The sequence below is a fragment of the Vanacampus margaritifer genome, chromosome 1, assembly GCF_051991255.1.
Source record: "Vanacampus margaritifer isolate UIUO_Vmar chromosome 1, RoL_Vmar_1.0, whole genome shotgun sequence".
In the NCBI taxonomy this organism is placed as follows: Eukaryota; Metazoa; Chordata; class Actinopteri; order Syngnathiformes; family Syngnathidae; genus Vanacampus; species Vanacampus margaritifer.
This window is the reverse complement of record NC_135432.1, coordinates 23,261,943-23,282,707: the sequence shown is the minus strand read 5'-3', so window position 1 is coordinate 23,282,707 and position 20,765 is coordinate 23,261,943. Positions and strand designations below refer to the sequence as shown.

The window sequence follows — 20,765 nt, the reverse complement described above, 5'->3', positions numbered from 1 at the left end:
CATTTGTCTGGTACAATTATTATTATTATTTTTTCGACGAATATGAAAAAGTCAAATATTAGCATATGCTTTGTTTTTTGGGCTAAAATAAAATACTTAATTTGCACTGCAACTACTCAACAACTAGTTTTCCATGATTTAAAATCAATGTACTGGACCTATAAGCAAAGAGTAACATTAATCTGAAGCAACCAACCAAAATGGAGACATGTTTAGTGAGATCAGGTCACTACACTTAGACATTGAATAATATTCAATATAGAGTTTTTTTGTTTTCGGTAGTGGTGGCGGGCTGACTCCAATTTTTGCACTAACTAGTAGAAGAACAATTCAAGTCAAGGTATCATCTTCTTAGGAAGTGTCTTTGTGTTTGTCTCTGAAATCCTCCTCCTTTCTCAAAGACCTTGGCCGCCTTCTGTTTGGACATGGAACTACAGCTGCCTCCTGTAATACTTCAACTTGCTTTTGCAGGAACACTATCTTATTGAGATCAGATGAACATTGGATGCCATTTCTCAGAGCAGATGCTAAATTTAAGCTTTACAGGGTCCAAGCCCACAGATGTTGCCAAATGTTAGCCCCCTGGGATACCAGAAGAGTCAGTACGCATTTTTTTCTGAGGACAACACATGCTCTGATGGTGTTCTAACCACAAGTGCATATTCCTTCAAAATCGGCCAAGGGGAACGATATTGGATCTCTCCAATGGGGGAGAAAAATGTATTGGCATTGTTAACGGTGAAATAATCTACCAGCCACTAATGAGAGAACCGTGTTTATTTGTCAGGACTGGAAGATGACGACATTAACATGTTAAGCATAGATTGCATCCGGAAAGTATTCAGTGGGTTTTACTTTTTCCACATTGTGCTTTCTTACAGCATTATTCTAAAATGCATTATTATTTTCCCCCTTGCAATTTTACACCTAGCATGAAAACCGTTTGATGAAATATGGAAAAAGTGTAGCACTCTGAATACTGAGCCAATCGATGCCCTGTATCGAGGAGACAGTGATTCATAACAATTGTAAACAAAAACTTCATACAAAGACATGAGTCAGTTGTTTGCCTCTGTAATAACAAAAGTGAGACATGAAAATGGGAAATATTGCAAGTTTCAATTCTGCATACAGAAACTAAATACATCTCTGATTTGAATGTTTTCTCTCTAAAAAAAAAGAGGCCATTTTAGCTTTGCTGCTGCAATTTAGTATTAGGAAGGGGGTAAATTATTTTTTTATTGTGACATAAAAAACTGTATGAATTATTGTGCTGTCTGATATCTGAATCTTAAAACTATTCAACACGCAGGTTTAGTATTAAATAGTGTCCGGCAGTGAAGCAAATGCAAAGCTCTCCCTTCACTTGTAATTCCAAATATGTCCACACACATTACATTCACACATCAAAATACCATGGTGAACCCCGACTTACGAGTTCAATTTACTCCACCATTGAACTTGTAACTCAATTTTCTCGTATCTCAAATTGAGCAGAACGCAGGATGTTAGAGCAGATGTGTTCTCTGCCGCCATCTACTGGCAGCATATCTGAAGTCGACTCATACCTCAAATGTTTGGCTCACAAAGACAAAAAAAAATCAGCTGAATGGCCAGTAATTTAGAAAACTCGTAAGTCGGTGCAATCCAAAATGATACCACTGACCCATTTTTAGCCTGAACAAAAAACACTTACCTGCACCAAGTTTTTTAACAGGGGCGGAGCTATGTGGTGGCCAATGATGACCGCCCACACATGTATCAACGGGAAGATTTTGCTAAAAGTCATCCTGTGGTGCAGATAATTATTTCTCCCATGTCCACACTTTACACTGGGGCACTTTGATACTCTACCAACTATACATATGAATTGGCTTATCTAAATCAGTATTGATACTATTGTGCTGCAATTAACCATATCCACAAATTCATATGTGCCAATGGATGAAATAGTGAAGCTTGTGGTAAAAATATTCGCAAGCACCTCACCGGGTCTTTCAATGTATTATATCCACACTTTACTCTTTACAGCTACCGCACATTGCACCATGTCAGTCAAGGAACACACAGGTTGTGACTGAAAGAGGATGCTGTCTACAATAAAGACAAAAATGAAGATCTATTGAAACACGGGAGTTGCTCTCGGTCATTTGAAAGGACGCATTCAAGTGAATGGACCTAACGATGTGCGTGCTGCTAGTGAATGTTTTACCCAGAACCTCCAATATTTCATCCTCAGGTACATATGAAGTTGTATATATGGTTAATCACTGTTGTAAGACACAATATATGAGTATGTTTATTGATGCCTGTTGTAATGCAGAAGCAACGCAGGCCAAGTGAGCAGAGAGAGGATCCAAGACGTTCTGGAACCTGTTATGGAAAACTGCATTTAGAGAGTGGCTATGTCACCCTGGCCACCCCACTGAAAAAGTTCTGGCTCCGCCCCTGCCTTTTAATACTTCCGCCTATTATTGATATGAAAAAAAAAAAAAAAAAAAAACAGCTTCATATATAACAAAGATGTTATGACCCATTCAGACTACAACAGAAAAATACAACATGGTCTTCGTTCTGAACTGACAGTTATAGGCGTCTGTACAGAAGTGTTACCGTTACAAACAACAAATATACAACGACTAAGAAACCCACTTAAATGTATTCTGCCACGATAAAAAAAAAAAAAAGCCAACCATTAGGGAGCAGAAATTTCAGAGAAGTCACATACAGTACTTTGTACAAAGAAACGTGTGAAAGTTTGATGTAGTTCCATCGAGGAGGCACGCATCTTGTCTAGGATGTCCTCAGCAAGTTGCTGTAAACTGAAATCAAGAAGAGAATAGGAAAATGCAATGAGGCTGAACATTTGCGCTGGTTCAAAATTGTGCCTGGTAAAGCACTGACAAGAATCTACAGGAAGTACAAGTACAGATCATTTTGTTTAATTTGTTTTCATTTTAAAATGAAGCCAACTTAAATCCAAATGTTCTAACATGTTTACAATGTGTCTAAAAGATTTGGGAGGGGTAGGACCAGTAAAAATAAATACATTGTTTTTATCCCCCTATGGTCTCTCAAAGTCTTTGTTGGCCACGTAATTATGTTAGGTAAAAAAAAAAAAACACGGTGCAACAAAATAAAGCAGCCTACCTTGAGGATCAGACTGCGCAGGATGTCGGGCTTTACCACTTTCTGGGTCAGCACCTGCTCACAAATTGTTTTACTTAGCACTGTACTGGTAGCACGTCAGAGCAACAAAGTACTTAAGAAGTCATAAAGATGAAGTACCTCCCTGTATCTTGAAACACAGCTTTTTCTTCTGGTAAGCAAAGTAACTGGATGCTGCTCCTAAAAGAGCCACCCCAATAGCGCTGGCGATTCCTGCGATTGTTCCGGAACCAGCCTCTGCAAGACCAAAAGAAATGATGTGCAATAAGCCAGATGGGGATCATTTGGTTTTACGTGGCCTTGACCGTTATCAGTCCTGAACCCAGTTGTACTGTTTCTTGGCTTGAAAAAATGCAAATCAATCAAAACCCGCCAAAATATCACAACAGCTGGGCTTCGTCCTATTAATCGATCGAAATCACTTAAGTTTATACATGTAAACAAAGTGCATTTATTCTTAAATCAGTATAGGCCGTGCTACCTGCCTTTTTAACTCATTCACTGCCATTGACAGTTATAGACGTCAAAAATTCATTTGAACTATTTCTATTAGTTTAACTTTTTTTCACTTTTGTTAAGAATATGAAAACCTAGAATGTTTTTTAATTGTACATTAGAACAGAAATAAAATTAGTGATTAATCATGAGTTAACTAGTGAAGTCATGCGATTAATTACAATTAAAAAATTTAATCGCCTGACGCCCCTAATTTTAAATAATCTTGTCTTTTCTTTTTTTAAATTGTGTCAGGCGATTTCAATTTTTGATTGTAATTAACAGCATGACTTCAATAGTTAACTCAAAATTGAATCACAATTTTTTTATATCTGTTCTAAATGTACAGTATTTTTTTTCCTAGGTTTTCATACTCTTGTTAACAAAAGTGGAAAAAATGTTAAACCAATAGAAACTGCTCAAATGAATTTTTGACGTCTATAGCCGTCAATGGCAGTGAATGAGTTAACGCTTTCACTGCCAGACATTTTCATAGCAGTGTCCCATACCTTCAAGTTGGGTGACATCCACATTGCATGAGCAGACACAAATCTCGTGCAGCGTATGCAAATATGTCAAACAAAGGAGCTTGTTAAACCTAAGAGGCAATCGGATAAATCCAACTTGTCAAACAAAAAACACATTGTTATTGTTGGCTATGATGAGAATGTTGTCAGGCGTGCTGCTGGGTGTGTCAGGTTGTGACAGAAACATGGAAATGTATTGTCAGTTGGTAGATACTTTATTGATCCCAACGGAACTCCTGGTTGCTTTAACATCCTGTCACGAGACTTTGATTTAAAAGGAGACATCCGCAATAATGCCCCTTAGAAGACAGCCGTTGGTGTTTTTTCTCTCTCTCTCTCTCTCCCCCTCCCTCCATGTTTTCTCTCTCTCTCTCTCTCTCTATCTCCCTCCCTCTAACATAATTTTATACATGACTCATAGTACCTCATAAACAGACGACTCAATACAGAAACGTAGAGACACACCCGCCATCAACATGCAATCACATGACATTCAGATTAACAGGAATTATACAATTCATAGTGAACCAATAGCATAAATTTATGCAGAAGCAGTTTACAATGATTCTGAAATTAAATGTAAATAACGGAAGAGTTTCATTGTGTACAGCCAACATAATTAATTTCTATGTTATTCAATTTCCATTCACGTCAGTCATTTCATATCATTCCAAATGTATCATTTGTGTATTTGTTTAAATTAGAGGTGGGATAGGTAAAAAAAAAAAAAAAAAAAAAAAAGAGTGTTTGTAGCATGTTGCAGATACCAACAATGGTATAATATAAAAATAATCAATGAGAGAAAGGTTTTTTTTTTCCTTCTTCTTTTTAAATATTCACTTCAGTAGGTTAACTTTAAATTGAACAAATGTGTTAAGATAACTTTTTGGAGAACGACAACCACACTGCCTTTCAGCATTAGAGCTAGTTAGGGAGATGTCAGTACAACTTCAAAGTCTGTCTTACATCTATTGTGTTATGTAGAAGCATAACAGACTTCAATCTCCCACCCTGCATAGGTACCTTACAGAGAGAATAGTGAGCTGGAGAAAAAAAAAGTCCGTTTGGATGGCTAGGGTGTGGGGCTATTTTTACAGTTGTTTTAAGAATGACTGGAGCTGCAAGAAGAGTCGCTTTGGTAAACATGATGTGTCAGTGGTGAATTGTGGAAGGGAGGAACATATAATGTAACAACAAATACACAAACCCCTGACAACGTCCCGAAAAGATTCCCTGTATCAATCCTACAAAAGCCAAAGGTGAGCAGGCCTCCTGAATTAAACAACATATAGCCAAGTCCATTCCCACTTGACTTCCTGTAGGTAGTCGTATCAGATTCAAGTAAGTACCATAGTAGAAAGGGTCAAACCCAAAAGCAACGGTCAATCAGGGCATAGCCCGCACAAGCTCCATGGCCCTCTCTAAGAGCGGCACCAAGATCTTTTTTATATGGGACATCCACATAATGATTTCCTCGGGCATGTTACAATTTAGCATCTTCAGGATTTGTCGCCACAGAAGGTCTGGATCTGCAACAACACAAAATTGCAGCATGGTTTTAGCCAGGCGGACTAGACCAGGAGCCATTTCATTCATTCCTTAAGTCGAGGAGGCCTCCTTCTCACTGTGCTCGATCCATTCCAAGACCAAACTTCAAGTGGCACAGCCACTAACAGCACACGGCACCACATTACCGGCACGCACAAACTGACATTGCCCTTACAGCCGGCAGGATTAGGCTGACAGTCAAATGATCTATTCCGTAAATGAAAACATTGATAGCTTGATTTATTTGATTAATTCATGACCAACCTCAATTTACTAGTATATCAAATAGCGTACATCTGCTTGAGCCCACCAAAACCACCACAACAACAAAAACATTTTAAAAACACTGTATTGGATAAAAACTCAATGTAAAAGAGAATGTAAAGAAATAAAATGCCTGGTTTTATAAAGTGTAATTACACCCACCATGGGACAAGCCGGTAGTCACAACAACAACCGTATGCCTTTAATAAAGGGGCGTGGCCTGTTGAGTAATGTCACAAACATACTGCTTAATAAATAGCTGAAAGTGCATTGGCAACTGTGACTCTCCTTTTTAACTCGAGTGACTCATTTGTCTTCCGCACAGTTTCATGACCAAACCTCGAGCAAATCCATTCTCTTCGCCAGTACTAGTCAATAAAAAAGATTTGGGGAAAAGTAGAGCTGTTCATGGCTGTCTATTGGCCTTACAGCACACATAAAAACTCAAGATGCCCACTTAGCTGTAAAAATGTGAGCAAAATGTACTAGCAAGCAACAAGCTCTGGTTAACCCACAGTACGATGTCTTTGGGCAGGAAACGGGAAATGTGATTCATGGGCTCTAAGGTTGCCAGCAGAAGTCATAAGGTATCAAGACAAAAACAGGATGTTATAAAAGCAGAGAATAAAGTTACCTTGAGGCTGATCAGCACCACCTGGAAAGATGACAAAATGTAATTATTCTATTGTACAGTATAAAATTAACCACAGCATACTGTTTTTGTTTCTATTCATCTATTAATTTAACATTGTGTTGGCTAATGCGGATATTATTAGTAGTGGTGTACTGCCTGCAATCATGAGACATGTGTAATATTTTTGATCCTTTTATGTACTGTGGCTAAATGAGGTCACCAAACACTCGAATCCTCTCAGCTCAACAACATTGCACACTCCCAGCACAATAATAAACATACAGTAGTTCAATTAAAAATCGGGACTGTTGATCAAAAGTGAGTTTGCCGACGGGGAGGAAATCTTATTACGTCACTAAAGACTTGCAATGTGCAAAAGGTTATTCTTTTACTTATCTCCAAGGAAGGGCTATTTATACACGGTGCCCCTTGCTCTGAAGCATTACACTTAGAAAGCTATAACATTGAAACAACAACAATTCCGTTATCTTAACACAATAGTGTTGATTGTTACCATGATCATGAGGACAAACAACCAAAAGTAACCAAGTGGTCACATGACTGCAAATATGGGAAGTGTGTGTGCGTGATGATGAGTGAGTGCTTGTCGGAGCATGTTGAGCATGTGCGCCTTCACGGAACAACTCTGTCACACTGACAATTTTTGACTGCTACTATATACCTGCAAAAAGTCATTATGTTACAAGGAACGACGTACCTCCAGAGTTATAGTCAGAATCTCCTGAACGGCCTAAGTTTAAACCAGAAAGGCATGTATATGTTAGACATTTAAGTAAAAAAAAAAAAAATCTTGTATTAATTATAATGAAAAATGATTATAGAAGGTGTCTTACCTCTGTCAGGCTTGTAGTCTCCTCCACCATCACTGATATCAAATAAGTCGTTATCACCAAAGCTACCACCACCTATGTGGAATTATCCAAATGACTATTATTGAAGACAAAATAAACTTGGTTTGCAAAAGAACATGTTGGTAGACTAGCTAAGATGCTGCTGGATGCAAAATGATACTTGAATTGGATCGAAATCAATGAATAGGCAATTTCCTAAACTCACCTCCACCACGCTTCGGTGGATTGACGGCTGGTTTGTCAGGTTTGGCATTCGGGTCTTAAAGAAAAAGGGAATGGGGAAACTTCAAGCATGGAATTAATGTTGACGCTCCCACCAGTGTAGGGAAGCAGAAAATATTCTTCCTTTGACATTGGGACAACGAGCTCTGAAGGTTTAATGAACACGGCTTACCTGGTTTTAGAGCATCCTCGAGGTCAAATCCAAAGCCACCTGAACAAATCAATACACATTTTTAGTCGTAGGTAGAGATAAGTAGAGTAAAGGCTGCTTAATTATGCCATCGTAAATATTGTTCAAGGACAAAACATGGACAAATCTACCAGAATCTCCAGGGTTGTTAGTCTTGGGCTTCTTAGGTTTCTCTGGTTCTGGTTCATCTTTAAAAGGAAAATACGGACACAGTATAAGCATGACGTAAAACAGTTTTTTGTTTTGTTTTAAACTTTGCATTAAGGAGTTTTTTGTGCCATTAGGAGAAGTCCAATCAAAAATGTTCTTTACAGCAATATATATTTTGCGCCCCCACTAGTCTAAACACGGTATTCTGAATGATATTGCGATTAAACAGCCAAATCCACAAGTTGTTAGACATCTCAGGTGGCGGCCATTTTGCCACTTGCTATCAACTTCAAATGACATCCCAGTTGCTCAGGGCTCCCCGCATGCAAACGTCACATGGCCAGACCTAGAAAACAGGCGAGTCGTGACGGTCGTTACCCAGCCAGTCCAACAATTTTTTTAACTGGGTCTCTAGCAACCACAAAGTGGACAGTAAATCGACGTCCGAACAGCACCAAATTCAAATACACTCGGTTTGGGCTTTTACATGCAAATAACAAACGAATTGGACATTAAACTTAAAACAAGTCAAAACTCATGTTTACCTATGTTGTACTTGCATTTTGGGCATCGTTAAATATATTTCCATTCCGATAAAACAAATTCACGTTTTATTTATTCATTTATTTAATTTACTTTATATATCTTTAATTGTGGCAACTAAAAAAAAAACTCCAAACTGCTCAGGATGAAGCACATGCATGTGAAACAAAAACTAGAAGGTCAATATAGTGTTCATAGATGTTAAAAAAATATTGTCCATATTGGAATGGGATGCACAGGATAACAGTGTACTGCATATTTTACCTGGTCCAAAGGCATCTAAAAGGTCCAGACCTCCTATGGGGAGCAAAGAGGAATAAAAAAGGTTTATATCTTTTCCATTAGGGTTGCAGGAAAGTTGGACGAGAAGCGAGCTACACTCTGGACTGCTCACCAGACAATCACAGGGCACATGGACAAACATTTCACACGTGGACAAGTCAAGGAGAACATGCAAACTCCACACAGGACGGCCAGAGCTGAGATTCAAACCCTTAACCTCAGTGAGGCAGACGTGTTAACCACGTTTCCACCGTGCTGCCACAAAACAATAAAACACAGAAAATATAGGGGCCCTTGAGGGCCGGAGTTGGTGACCTCTGCTCTCAAACATCTACATTGTAGTATCAGAAAGATTCCAGGACTAATGTCACAAAAAATGATATTGATCAATGTCTTGAGCGTGGGAACGAGGAAGAAAATCACACTGAGCCAGATTGGGTGAGTACTCCAAAGCGGCTATGTTCTTCACTCAGGAACTGTCAAAGGCGGAAAAGCTCTTTGTAGATGTGCTGGTTGATTGGCCCATCTTGAAGGGGCAAATTTGTCATTGATAGTTTGGGTTTGGAATATCTTTTGTGGAAATAGTCTTGGAACTTTTCTGACACACCTTAAATACTGTAAACCCCACATATACTGTACGAATGTCAAATACATTTATTATATTTACACAAAAGCAATTAAGCCCCAGCTGGGTTCAACAAATAAAATTAAACAAAAAAAAAAGAAGAAGCATATTTTAAAAGCAAATCTGCACACATGACATACTTTTAAGTTTCGTACCACTGCTCTTGCATTTAGAAATAATTTCAAGGGCATTAGTTAGCCAGTTTATTGTGTAAAATAAATAGCACATAAAAAATAAGCAGCGCACAAAAGATTTACTTGGTTAATTAAAGTCACACTTAATGAATTGGCAGAGACCAACTGTATCCATGCAAACAAATGAAAAGTAACATTTATACAATATGTCCCCTTTATACTAAGCCCTCATAATAAATCATTAATCTTGATCATGTCAAACAAAAGTATACAAACCATCAAAATTAGGATTCTCTGGGACTTTCGGGTTGTCTTTGGGTTTTGGTGGTGTTGGATCTATTACAACAGAAACAAACAGTCAGTGTTCTAAATGTGTTTATCTGTTGATCATTCCATAAACATACTTGTAAGAAAACGTATGTGAAACTACATTTCTACATGAATGGGTCATAAAATGTAATCTGATCCTCACATAAACTATACATTTGATTATAAATTGACCTTTAATTGACATAAATGTAAAAATGATATTTATGCCAGTATATTGTAAAGGAGGCAAATAGTCAACCAAGAAAATCATCAGGAGTACTCACCAACGTCATCAAGAGCATCATACAGGTCAAACCCTGCATGAAAGAGACAACAGTTTTTAATTAAATGTAGTGCTTCCTTGTATTCTACTATTCAACTAATCATAATTACATTTTGTACCTGCAAATACAATAGTCATTAAGATCAAATCATATGTGCCAGTATGACCTTTGACCTCCTACTCCTAATCTTAACTAAACAAAAAAGGCCATAATGTCTGGCTGTCGTCATTGTAGCTCAAGGAAAGCTGTCATAGTTTTGCAAATTTTTATTTTTTGCTATTAGTCATCTCTGCCAGTTTGCAACATTGGTGATTTTGTGCCATTTCTAGCCTGACAACAGTACGATAACAACAGGAACCCAGGACAGTTGACAAAAAAACTTATTTAAACCATGGGGCACAGGAAAAACAGATGTTCCTATTCATTGTTTATTTACATCAATTACAGTGGAGCTCAAATGACAACAGCAGGCCAGCAAGCACCAAGAAAGTCAGACCGTACCAATAGAATAACTTGTTTCGGGTTATCGTTTATTGATTCAGAATCCCTTTGCATTGTGAAGGAGTTTGGTGAATTTGTATAAGAGCTTTCCTCTCCCTCTTGTGTGGGGTGTCGCCCAATTATCCACATGCTTTGAATGTCTAGTTTGTGAGTCAACTGCTGTTGTTGATACAGACAGAGCGAGCGGAGTTGCATTATTTATGCTGAAAGCTTTATGCAGAGTTGATTTATTACTTCATACAGTACTGTGTCATGGTTTCAAATTTTAAGCAAATGTTTGAAGTGTTTTTGATTCTCAAGTAAAATGATTGAAATAGGACATTACAGTGACATTTTGATTTATCAAAATGTAGGCTAGCTACCTTTTTTGTTTGTTTGTTACTTAGATGGTCTACAAGCAGGGTTGGCCAGAAAGTAAAAAGCCTGCCACAGATTGGCTATAGCCACAGGTGCTTCTACCCAACTGGCAGGTAAACATGCTCATCTCCACCTGTTGAGTAAAAGCACCTGTGTGAAGATAGATAACATAAAGGTAATTGTGTTTCAAGTTAAAAAAAAAAAAAACTTTTAAAAAAGTCACTCTATTTATGTGTCTTTGCTCATTAATGATACAACAATTTTATTTTTGTTAAGAGTTGAACAGTTTTAGTCAAGAGTAAAACAAAATGGCATCAGAAATCCATCCATCCATTATTTTTCTGATCCTCATTGGGATCACGAATGAGCTGGAGCCGACCTCAGCTGACTCTGTCCTAGGGGCGGCCGACAGTACACCCATGACTGGTTGCCACCCAATCACAGGACACATTAAAAATGGACAACCATTTGCACTCACATTTATGGACAATTTTAGAGTCATCAACTAGCATGCAGGCTTTTTTCAGAAATACATGGTAACTTTAAATATGCCTATCCCTTTGTACTTTATGCATGTAAGATTGATAAACTATTTCATGATGATGATGATGTCACATATAATTAGGCTGAGAGGACACAACGGACATACAGAAATCCTGAGTCTCAAACCAAATCAAAACTCCAGAAAGAAGAAACATGAAAATTTAATTTTAGATTATAGTTCCTTTGAAAGTGGAAAGAGGTATTTTTTTATATTTATAAATAATATGCTTGACTGTATTTTGTCCTGATTTTAGAACTGCATTATAGATCATATTGAGCATGTGATATTTGTGGTTTTCAGGGTTTGATTAATGCACATGGTGTCAGATGATACAAATCTGCAAATAAAAGGAAGGGCCCATCTGAAAGCATCTAGCCCAGGGGTCTCCAACGTGGTATCCGTAGGCACCAGGTAACCTGCAACTTGCTGCAAGGTACACATGAGTAGCCAGGCCAGTTCTAAAATAGCTCCCCAATGACGGGACATTGTGATTTCCCGGGAATGTTGTAGAAATTATCATTTGAAACCGTTAACACTGACAAATGTATAGAAAAAGTGTTGCACAGATTTATTAGTCTTCTTATTATGTTTTAACCATTTGCATTAAATGGTAATAAGAAGTAACTCTCACCTTCAAAAAGGCCGGTGACCCCTGGTCTACCATGTTTTGTTTAGCTGAGCCAGAACTACAATATTTACTAGATTTAGGAAATTAAATTGCTCTTGAAATTAATTAAACATTGTGATTAATTAATTACATATACAGTAAGAAATTAATACTGGACAGTGGTTTGGATTGTCGGAAAGCTCAAGAGTTAATATTTTGACTATATTTTTCCATTACGTCAGTTTCAACAGATTTTAGTAATGGTGGCAGAAGTACTACAATCGTATTGCGCACTTTTATTAAGTAGTTCAGTCCGAAGTATGATGTTAACTTTAAGCTAAATAAATATGTAGCCAGTCATGTTCATGTTTGGCTGTGACTCGGAAGCTCCATGCAAAACGAGACACTTTGGGGAACCCTATTAATAAGAGTTGCTGGGCGACTATTGTGACCGTACAACGCCACACAATTTCAAAACTATTGAATCGTTTATTAACGCAGCTTTCAAACAAGCATTAGACTATGAAAATAAAAAACGGTGGGAAACTTGCCGTTCTGCGTCAATGCTCCAGTCACCAGGAGGAGTAAAGCGGGGAGCAGACAAAACCTCATGTTGACACCAAAAAAAAGGATTAGCTCCTCAGTTTTCAAGTATCCAGACAGGAAAGAAAGTTATAAGCAAAATGAGGTACGTGGTTCGAGGCCGTTCCAATGTGCGTGATTAGCTCGGAGATATTTCAGGGACAGCACGAGAACACGACTTCTCTGTGGTATCCAGTTACAAAAGCTTTCATGAGTCAACTTGGTAGTTGGTACCAGACCAGCTGGGTGTGGCAGGGCGTTCCTCTAAAATGAAACACGTTTAGTTTGTGTGACGAATGAAAATGACTAATACAAGTGAGTTGGACAAAACATTGTTTTAAAGAATGGATTTGAGAACGTGTCAATACACACAATTGAACATTTTGAGAGGTTACAAGCTCGGCTGGCTGCTCCAATGTGCAGCGGCAGCTTTTACCTTAAACTCTACTGCCGCCTAGTGCATACAAGGAGAAATACATGTTTAATGTGGATTCCCTTCACCAAGTGTTTGAGATTGTAAATCCAAAAGTGAGGTGTGGGGGGACAAGGCAAATTGTTCAAGGAGTACAGAGGTGGGATTGTAGTAAATACTATATACAGTATGCAGAGGTGGCAAAAGTACTCATTCTGATCAATTTAGTATTATAACATTAGTAACAGTAACCCTCTATCTATGCCTAGTGACAATTTTAATCTTACGCCACAAGCATACTTGCCATTTTGCCTTTTAAAAGCATTGGACTTTATTGTATTTTCATTTATGACGATTATTTTGATTTCAAAATGTGATGAAATGTCGTTTGACTACTCTAACGTTCTGCCTGATTTGTAAACTAGTCACAGAAAAAAAAATCTGCCGTTTATTTTCACCGTGTACAGATTATGTGTACCATAAGTAAATATGAGCTTTGGGAAGTCGTGATTGGTAGGTTGATAGGCCACCACAAGTCAAACCCCCCAACTACCCGCAAATAGCGAACATCCTTGCATACCATTGACGCCCAATAAAGTGCATTTGCGGGGGTGGAGGGACTTTTCAAACAGCCACCAAAAAATAAAAATAAAATGAAAAATACAACATTCAATATACGTTATAAAAAAAATGTAAATGGGTGGAAGAGTACGGAAGCGTATTGCATTCACTTGAAAAAAAAAAAGTCCTGTTTTTTTAAATAATTTTTTTCCCTCTGTTTTTCTGAATAATTTTTTTTCTGTTTTTTTAAATAATTTTTTTCCTCTGTTTTTCTGTTTTTTTAAATAATTTTTTTCCCACTGTTTTTCTGAATATTTTTTTTCTGTTTTTCGGAGTAATTTTTCCCTGTTTTATAAAATAATTATTTTTCTGTTTTTTGATATTTTTTTTTTTTCTGTTTTTCACAATTTTTTTTAAGGGGTTTTCCCTCAGAGATTAGAGAACAAACAACAATACAGTATACACATTCATTCCTTTATTGAGAGCCAGTAAGTAAACATGACCATCTTATTTAGTTTAATCAAGTTTTATTTTGATATGGGTTTAAGGCACTGGGAGATAGGCCTGTCTTTGAGTTATATAGACGGTATTATTATTAGTTTTTCGACTTTACGCAGGCACCTGAGGACTTTGCATTTGTTCAGGAGGAAAGCCCATTCAGATCTGCTAGATAATGTTTGTAGAGCAATGTTTGTCCAGGATCAGTTGGATAGATATGGCATGCTCCATGGCTACAAAATGATGCATTTGAAATGCATTCAGGCTGGCTATGTGGTGACTCAAGAAACGATCAGGATACTGATGAAAATACTGGATCCGCATGGGGTGCAACTGAGGCGCAGGAATCGCCTTCGGCGCCGTATCTACCAGAATCCAGGCCCAAACTTTTTGTGGCATGTAGACTCTTATGACAAACTCAAACCGTACGGAATCTGCATCAATGGTGCAATAAATGGGTTTTCACGAATAGTGATATGGCTGCTTGCTTATTGCTTACATTCTTATTCTACAAACAGTGATCCGAAGATAATCGCTGGATACTTTATTAATGAGGTATCATCAAGGAATGGAACTTGTGCCCGAATTCGTTCGGACCTTGGCACTGAGAACTGTTATATTGAACAAATGCAGATGTTCTTGAGGCACGGCCATCAGGACAACTTTTCGCACAGATGCTATCTGTATGGATCAAGCAATCACAACCAAAGAATTGAGAACTGGTGGAGCTTTTTAAGGAGGCAACACGCACAGTTTTGGATGAACCTGTTCAAGACCTAAAAGACTCGGATTCCTTTTCTGGTGACTTCCTGGATAAAAGTATCATTCAGTTCACATGTCTTGAAATAATAGAGGTAAGAACTGAAATAACTACTATTTTTCCCCTCATAGTGCACCTGCTTAAGATGTTTTACTTCAATCGTAGTAAAATGCCACACTGCGGGTCAGTTTGTGTGTGGTATTCATGTAATGTGCTTAGATAGTGGAAAAATGTTCACTGTCTTTAGGTTATAGGATTCCACACATTAAAGGAAGAGGCCAGTATTATCAGCAGTATACTGCAGCCTATATTCAAATTACCAGTACTTAAAAAGTGTGAAAATTAAGCAAAATGTTCCCGTTAGCGTTTGTTCTTAATTACATGATGCAGTTAGTTAAGCCTATTGCAGATGTTGAGAGCAGATTTGGACTAAATTACTGTCTAGTTTGCATCATGTTGTCTACTGTACTGCAAAAAATGTGTGAACCAATGTATATCACTTTCTTTATTTATACTTATTTAGAAAGAACTACAGGAAGTTGTTCAACTCTGGAACACTCACAGAATTCGCCCAAGCAGGAATGCTGTGTCTCCAGGTGGGCGTCCAGTGATGATGTACACCTTACCCCAACTTTTTGGTGCTAGAGAGTACCTGAAAAAGGTATCCCAACAAAAGATTGAAGCCTGCAGAGAGGAATGCCTTCAGAGGGGACCGTACCCCTGCGATGATACAGTGTTTGACATTTGCTGCCTTGTCATGGCAGAAAATAATCTTCATCCACCCACCTGTCCAGAGGAAGCCATTGAGCTTTATACTGTATGTTCTTACGTGCTTACATGCGAGCTCAGATTGTATGAACGCAATCTGCTTTATTGGATCAAATGACATGATGTAAGCTTCCGAATTGCACCTGTAAAGGGTATTTAGTTACAGCTGTAAACAATGGTGAATTTTATACTAATGAACATCTCCACTTTGTGCTTTTCTATATCTTCTGTCTATTCATTATTGAGGAAATCGGTTTTGACAGTTAATGAAAAAAATGGAAGACCTTGGTTTCATTATAAAAAGAGCAGTCAAGGAAAACGAAAATAAAAAATTATCAATATAACACTATATAATACAGTATCCTATCCACGTGTGTATGCTTAATGTCAAATGTAGCTCTTACAAACAGAATATCTATTAATACCAAAGTGAAATATTTGTTCCTCTTTTGATATTTTGTTATTGTGCATTATACCACTAAGGAAGTATACTGTACCTTCCTAATTTTTGTAACTCTTGAAGCGATGTCAGGTGTAATTTGTAGCACATGTAATACAATTTGGTAATTGTATTGTATTTTCATGTCATCTATCATAAACAGATCAGACATTCATATGTATTTGAATGCAATGTCGCTGTATACATTTATTAAAAAGGAGTTGCCATTAAACTTTCAGCAAATGAAGCATACTATATGAATAAGTGTTATTAGTGCAAGCTTCTTGACCTGAGTTTGCATACATTTGATACATGTAACCTTTTGCAATAAAGGCACCAAAAGAAACATGACCAATGTTCACATTGTAGTACATACATAAACATGTTTCAGAAAGTATGATTTCTGAACTACATGACTCAACAATAAAGACACGAAAAAAATAAATCAATGAAAAGCACTTTTTAATTGAACAGATCCACTTTTGCTGTCAATATTAACATCTGATATGAGGTAGTGTTTCAACTTGTATTATTTAACAGTGGAAAATATAACAGAGCTTGTGCCAGCCGAAATGGGAAATACCCATGGTCCTCCAGTCCCTTGGCCAATATCCTACCAACAGACCTCCATTCCTCCTCTTGCCATTTTGCGGAGAGTGATGGCACCCTCACATCTGCACCTTCAGCTGCACAGTCTAGGAATTCTGTCCAGAAGGCAGCGTATACATCTCTGGACACGCCATCAGCATTTCTCCAATTATTGAGCTGTCAATCTACAATAAAAAACAAAAATATATACATTAGACATGAAAATCTGAAACTTTATGTCCAAGACTATTTACTTATAGGCAAGACAACCAATCATCAGTGCAGATGATAACACAATAGACAGTATGAAGCAATACAAAAACTTATGAAGCTGGCAATAATGAAGTGTGCTGAATCTGCTGATATAACATCTGACATATACGTTTAGAACAATTTTTATACAAGTAATAGAGAATACGCAGACCATAACTGAGAGAACCTGATGACGCTACATGTGAAAAGTGCTGTTCCCAGTTAAGTGTGAAGTCTACACCAGTTTACAGAAGTTCATTTTGTTTTGCAAATGCATATCTTATAATCCTGTAACAGTGCAGTACCCATCAGCTCCTGAATCTACTCAAAGCTGTGGATGCAAGTCTTTTCCTAAGGTAAAATGTGTTAATTTTGGGGCTGCAGCTATGGTTTGTTTTTGAGAATTAATTTCTCTTCTGATTATCGTCTCGATTAATTGATTTAAAAAAAAAAGATATTTGCATTATCAAACCATAATCGAAAATGATACCTAACAGAAATGACAGGCCAGTTAACTAGACCTAACAATTGCTTTTGTTCATGAAAACAAAAAATGTGCTGTAATATTGTTGTCCCCTTTGGGTTGTCTTCATCTTATGTGTGAGTGCGTGCGTGCGTTCGAATGGTGGGGCATGGCTGACGTGCTGACAGATGTGTGAGAGTACTTTGATTAAGCGCAAAGCCAATCAGTCTGCGTTCGAAATCATTGATTATTAACTGTTGAAATAACAAGATTTGGACCATTTTAAGTTAAAAAAAAACCTTCTCATAATAACTGTTTAAATTGATAAGTGATAACCCATCAACTAATTGTTGCACCTGTAGTTACTTTAGCATGATAGTAAACGTGTTATTCTAACTGTTCTTACACCATGTAAGTAATTTGCATGACCATGTCTACAGTGCATCTCTAAATTATCAAGCGTGATTCATTTGTTGCACATTCCTATACTGGAAAAATGCAATGATGACCCTTAGTCTTACTTTGACAGTACTGAACACTTCACATACTGTATATTTGTTCTGAAAATATGTCATAAAATAATTTTAAAACGTGATATTTAAAACCAATCCTGTAAAAAAAAAAAAGGGAAATAGTTTGTATATTCATTTGTATATGTCTACATCAAGCTGCATTGTTGGAAGGGACAATTGACAAATGTAAATATTCGAACCTCTGGAGTCACATGTGGTCAGCTATATGTATAGGTGTATAAAAAAAATAATTGAAATTCTGTTAAATATTAAAATATACTTGAGACAAAATACTACATGTAGCTTTGCAGGAACAAATTTCCTGTGACTTACATGATCCTGCTGCATTTTCTGAATGCGCTCCGCAGGAACACCTCTGTTGCGTAAAAATGCCCACAGACCATCATCTTGTGGAAGGCCAGGGGTTGATGATGCAGCTATTGCAGCTAGCACTACAAAAATACAGGAAAAGGCCAAATCTATATGAATAATCATTTCAAAGTCAACCTCACAGTAAATATTGTGCTCACTCAAATTACCAATCAAACTGGTTTGTGTTTCAAAGTTTATTCATTAACAATAATATTATACTAATAGTACATTAGACTAAAGCCAACATAGAGTAGTAGTCAGTAGGGTTTTAGTAGTAGTCTTACTTTTGTCATTATTAATGATCAATTGTTTTAGTAGTAGTCTTACTTTTGTTATTATTAATGATCAATTAGAAAATAGTTCATCAAGATCTGGGCTTTGCAACGTCCTTCCTCATCGTTACATGCTTAAAACAGGTGTCCCGTACTAAACAATATGTTACGACTCTCATTTGAGCCATAATAATAATGAACGTTATCTAGGGTGACCAAATGTGTCCTTTTTGGGACGACAGACCATTTTTTAAGTCCTTTCATGAATTCATGAAAATGTCCGGTTGGCATTACGTGACTTATAGGAGGTGAAGTACACTGTGTAGCTGCGACTGCTACCACAATTCCAAGGACGGGGCGAGTGTCCTCTTTTTGTGGAAATGGGAACATAGTCACCCTAACGACGTTATCTCATTAAGCATAGTGTTTGCGCATATTTAGCATATAACGTTACGACGTAGCCTACATACGGCTCGTTCTACCTAAGGTACGGGAGCGTAGTAGTGCATACTGTACTTGCATATAAACGACGTTATGACGAATGGCTCGTTCTACTTTTGTCAAGTGAAGGATGATCAATGCCCAGAATCCCGCTGGGCATTGTTTAAGCAAACTGTTAGCTTACTAAAATCATGCCGATCGAATGATATGTACGTGTACTTGCATGCTCCATAACATACAACGATATACCTACCTTACACTAAGACATTAATAATAGTGAGTGTGTTACCAATTAAGGTACATGCCTTACCTTAACTGAGCCAGGAGGTACGTTGGAGGTACAGTATGCGGGAAAGTGTCCGCTTCCGCCATTAGCGAGTCTGCAACAAGTCAATTGGAGTTCAGAGGTCAAAAAAAAAATTACTCCGAAAAACAGACCAGCTCTGTTTTTCGGAATATTTTTTTTTCCTTGTTTTTTAAAAAAAAAAAAAAAATCCTGTTTTTTTTTTAAAAAAAAAATTTCCCCCCTGTTTTTCTGGAAAAAAAATTCTCCTGTTTTTCTGAATAATTTTTTTTCAGCCAGTTTTTCTGAATATTTTTTTTGACAATTTTTTTTTCAGTAAAACTGAAAAAAATATTCAGAAAAACAGAAAGAAAAAAAAATACTCAAAAAAACAAAGCAACCCACAAAAATTAGTCAGAAAAACAAGAAAGAAAAAACAAAGCAACCCAAAAAAATTAGTCAGAAAAACAGGAGTATTTTTTTTCCAAGTGAATGCAATACGCTTCCGTAGTAGAGGATTAAAAAAACAAAAATTCTAATCTGCAAATATGTGACAGCGGTGTGGGTCGGCTGTAATACTGCTTTACCATTTAGTGCTTAACGGGAGAAGCAGTAAGTGAGCAGACTGGTTAGCACTTTCACCTCACAGTTCTGCGGTTGTGAGTTCAAATCCGGGCTCTTCCTGTGTGCCGTTTGCATATTCTCCCCATTCCTGCGTGGGTTTTGTCGGGGTACTGCGGGGTCCTCCCACATTTGAAAAATGGTTGATTGAAGACTCTAAAATCGAAATTGTCGAAGTGCAAATTTGTAGTGGTGTAACAAAAACTGATTTGAAAAGATATAAAAGATGTGAGTCAAGATATGGATCTAATTGTCTTTTATTGGGGAGCTGCACACCCCTAGTCTAGTTTAGTCTATATGTGCCCCGCAATCAACTACCTAGGAATGACCAGTTCAGTGTGTACCACACCACTCTGCCAGTCAACTGGGTAGGCTCCGCTCCAGCACACCCACAGTATAAGCATGCAGTACAGAGAATGGATAGATGTATCATGTATGAAAAGCACTATTCATACCAAGATTGAGCTGTATTAAATGAAGAGTGCAAATGGAATTTCTCGTTTGTACCCAAGTGATAGAAAAACTTTTCTCTGGTCACTGTTCAAACATTGCAAGCGTCAGTTCAGAAGCTGTAGCTGTAGTATCCTTAACATCAAATATACCCTAGGGAAAGAAGAATAACCTCACCACACAGTGTGCATGATATCAATTCATTTAGACAAAATGTGTCACATTCATCTAGCTA

The 20,765-nt window shown here is 37.4% G+C and overlaps 1 protein-coding gene and 1 long non-coding RNA gene across 3 annotated transcripts; both read right to left on the bottom strand.

Annotated features, from left to right (window-relative positions):
* Positions 1-759: 759 nt before the first annotated feature.
* Positions 760-13,078, bottom strand: cd99 (CD99 molecule). Of its 2 annotated transcripts, XM_077585031.1 has the most exons (13): positions 12,808-13,072; positions 10,248-10,280; positions 9,931-9,990; positions 8,878-8,910; positions 8,052-8,108; positions 7,903-7,941; positions 7,714-7,767; positions 7,491-7,562; positions 7,355-7,387; positions 6,637-6,657; positions 3,289-3,405; positions 3,151-3,204; positions 760-2,822 (listed from the first exon to the last, which is right to left on the bottom strand). In XM_077585031.1, exons 1-13 carry the CDS (start codon positions 12,866-12,868, stop codon positions 2,794-2,796), a joined length of 663 nt encoding a protein of 220 aa, XP_077441157.1. In that variant the 5' UTR covers positions 12,869-13,072; the 3' UTR covers positions 760-2,793. The 2 variants fall into 2 exon arrangements, with proteins under 2 accessions (XP_077441157.1, XP_077441167.1); XM_077585041.1 differs by lacking the exons at positions 760-2,822; positions 3,151-3,204; positions 3,289-3,405 and adding an exon at positions 4,707-5,719 and having other exon boundaries at positions 12,808-13,078.
* A 3,643-nt stretch (positions 13,079-16,721) lies between these two features.
* On the bottom strand, positions 16,722-19,595 carry LOC144034140 (uncharacterized). The gene is made up of 3 exons (XR_013288166.1): positions 19,487-19,595; positions 18,425-18,543; positions 16,722-17,049 (listed from the first exon to the last, which is right to left on the bottom strand). It is a non-coding gene; the product is annotated as an uncharacterized LOC144034140 (long non-coding RNA).
* Between the last annotated feature and the right edge of the window lie 1,170 nt (positions 19,596-20,765).

Bases quoted from the DNA above. Each gene is read 5' to 3' on its own strand.
- cd99 (XM_077585031.1), bottom strand. From the start codon at position 12,868: ATGAGGTTTTGTCTGCTCCCCGCTTTACTCCTCCTGGTGACTGGAGCA. The intron at 8,109-8,877 runs GTAAAATATGCA...TTCCTTTTAAAG, and splicing joins TTTAGATGCCTTTGGACCAG to ATGAACCAGAACCAGAGAAA. The intron at 6,658-7,354 runs GTACGTCGTTCC...TCATCTTTCCAG, and splicing joins TTCTGACTATAACTCTGGAG to GTGGTGCTGATCAGCCTCAA.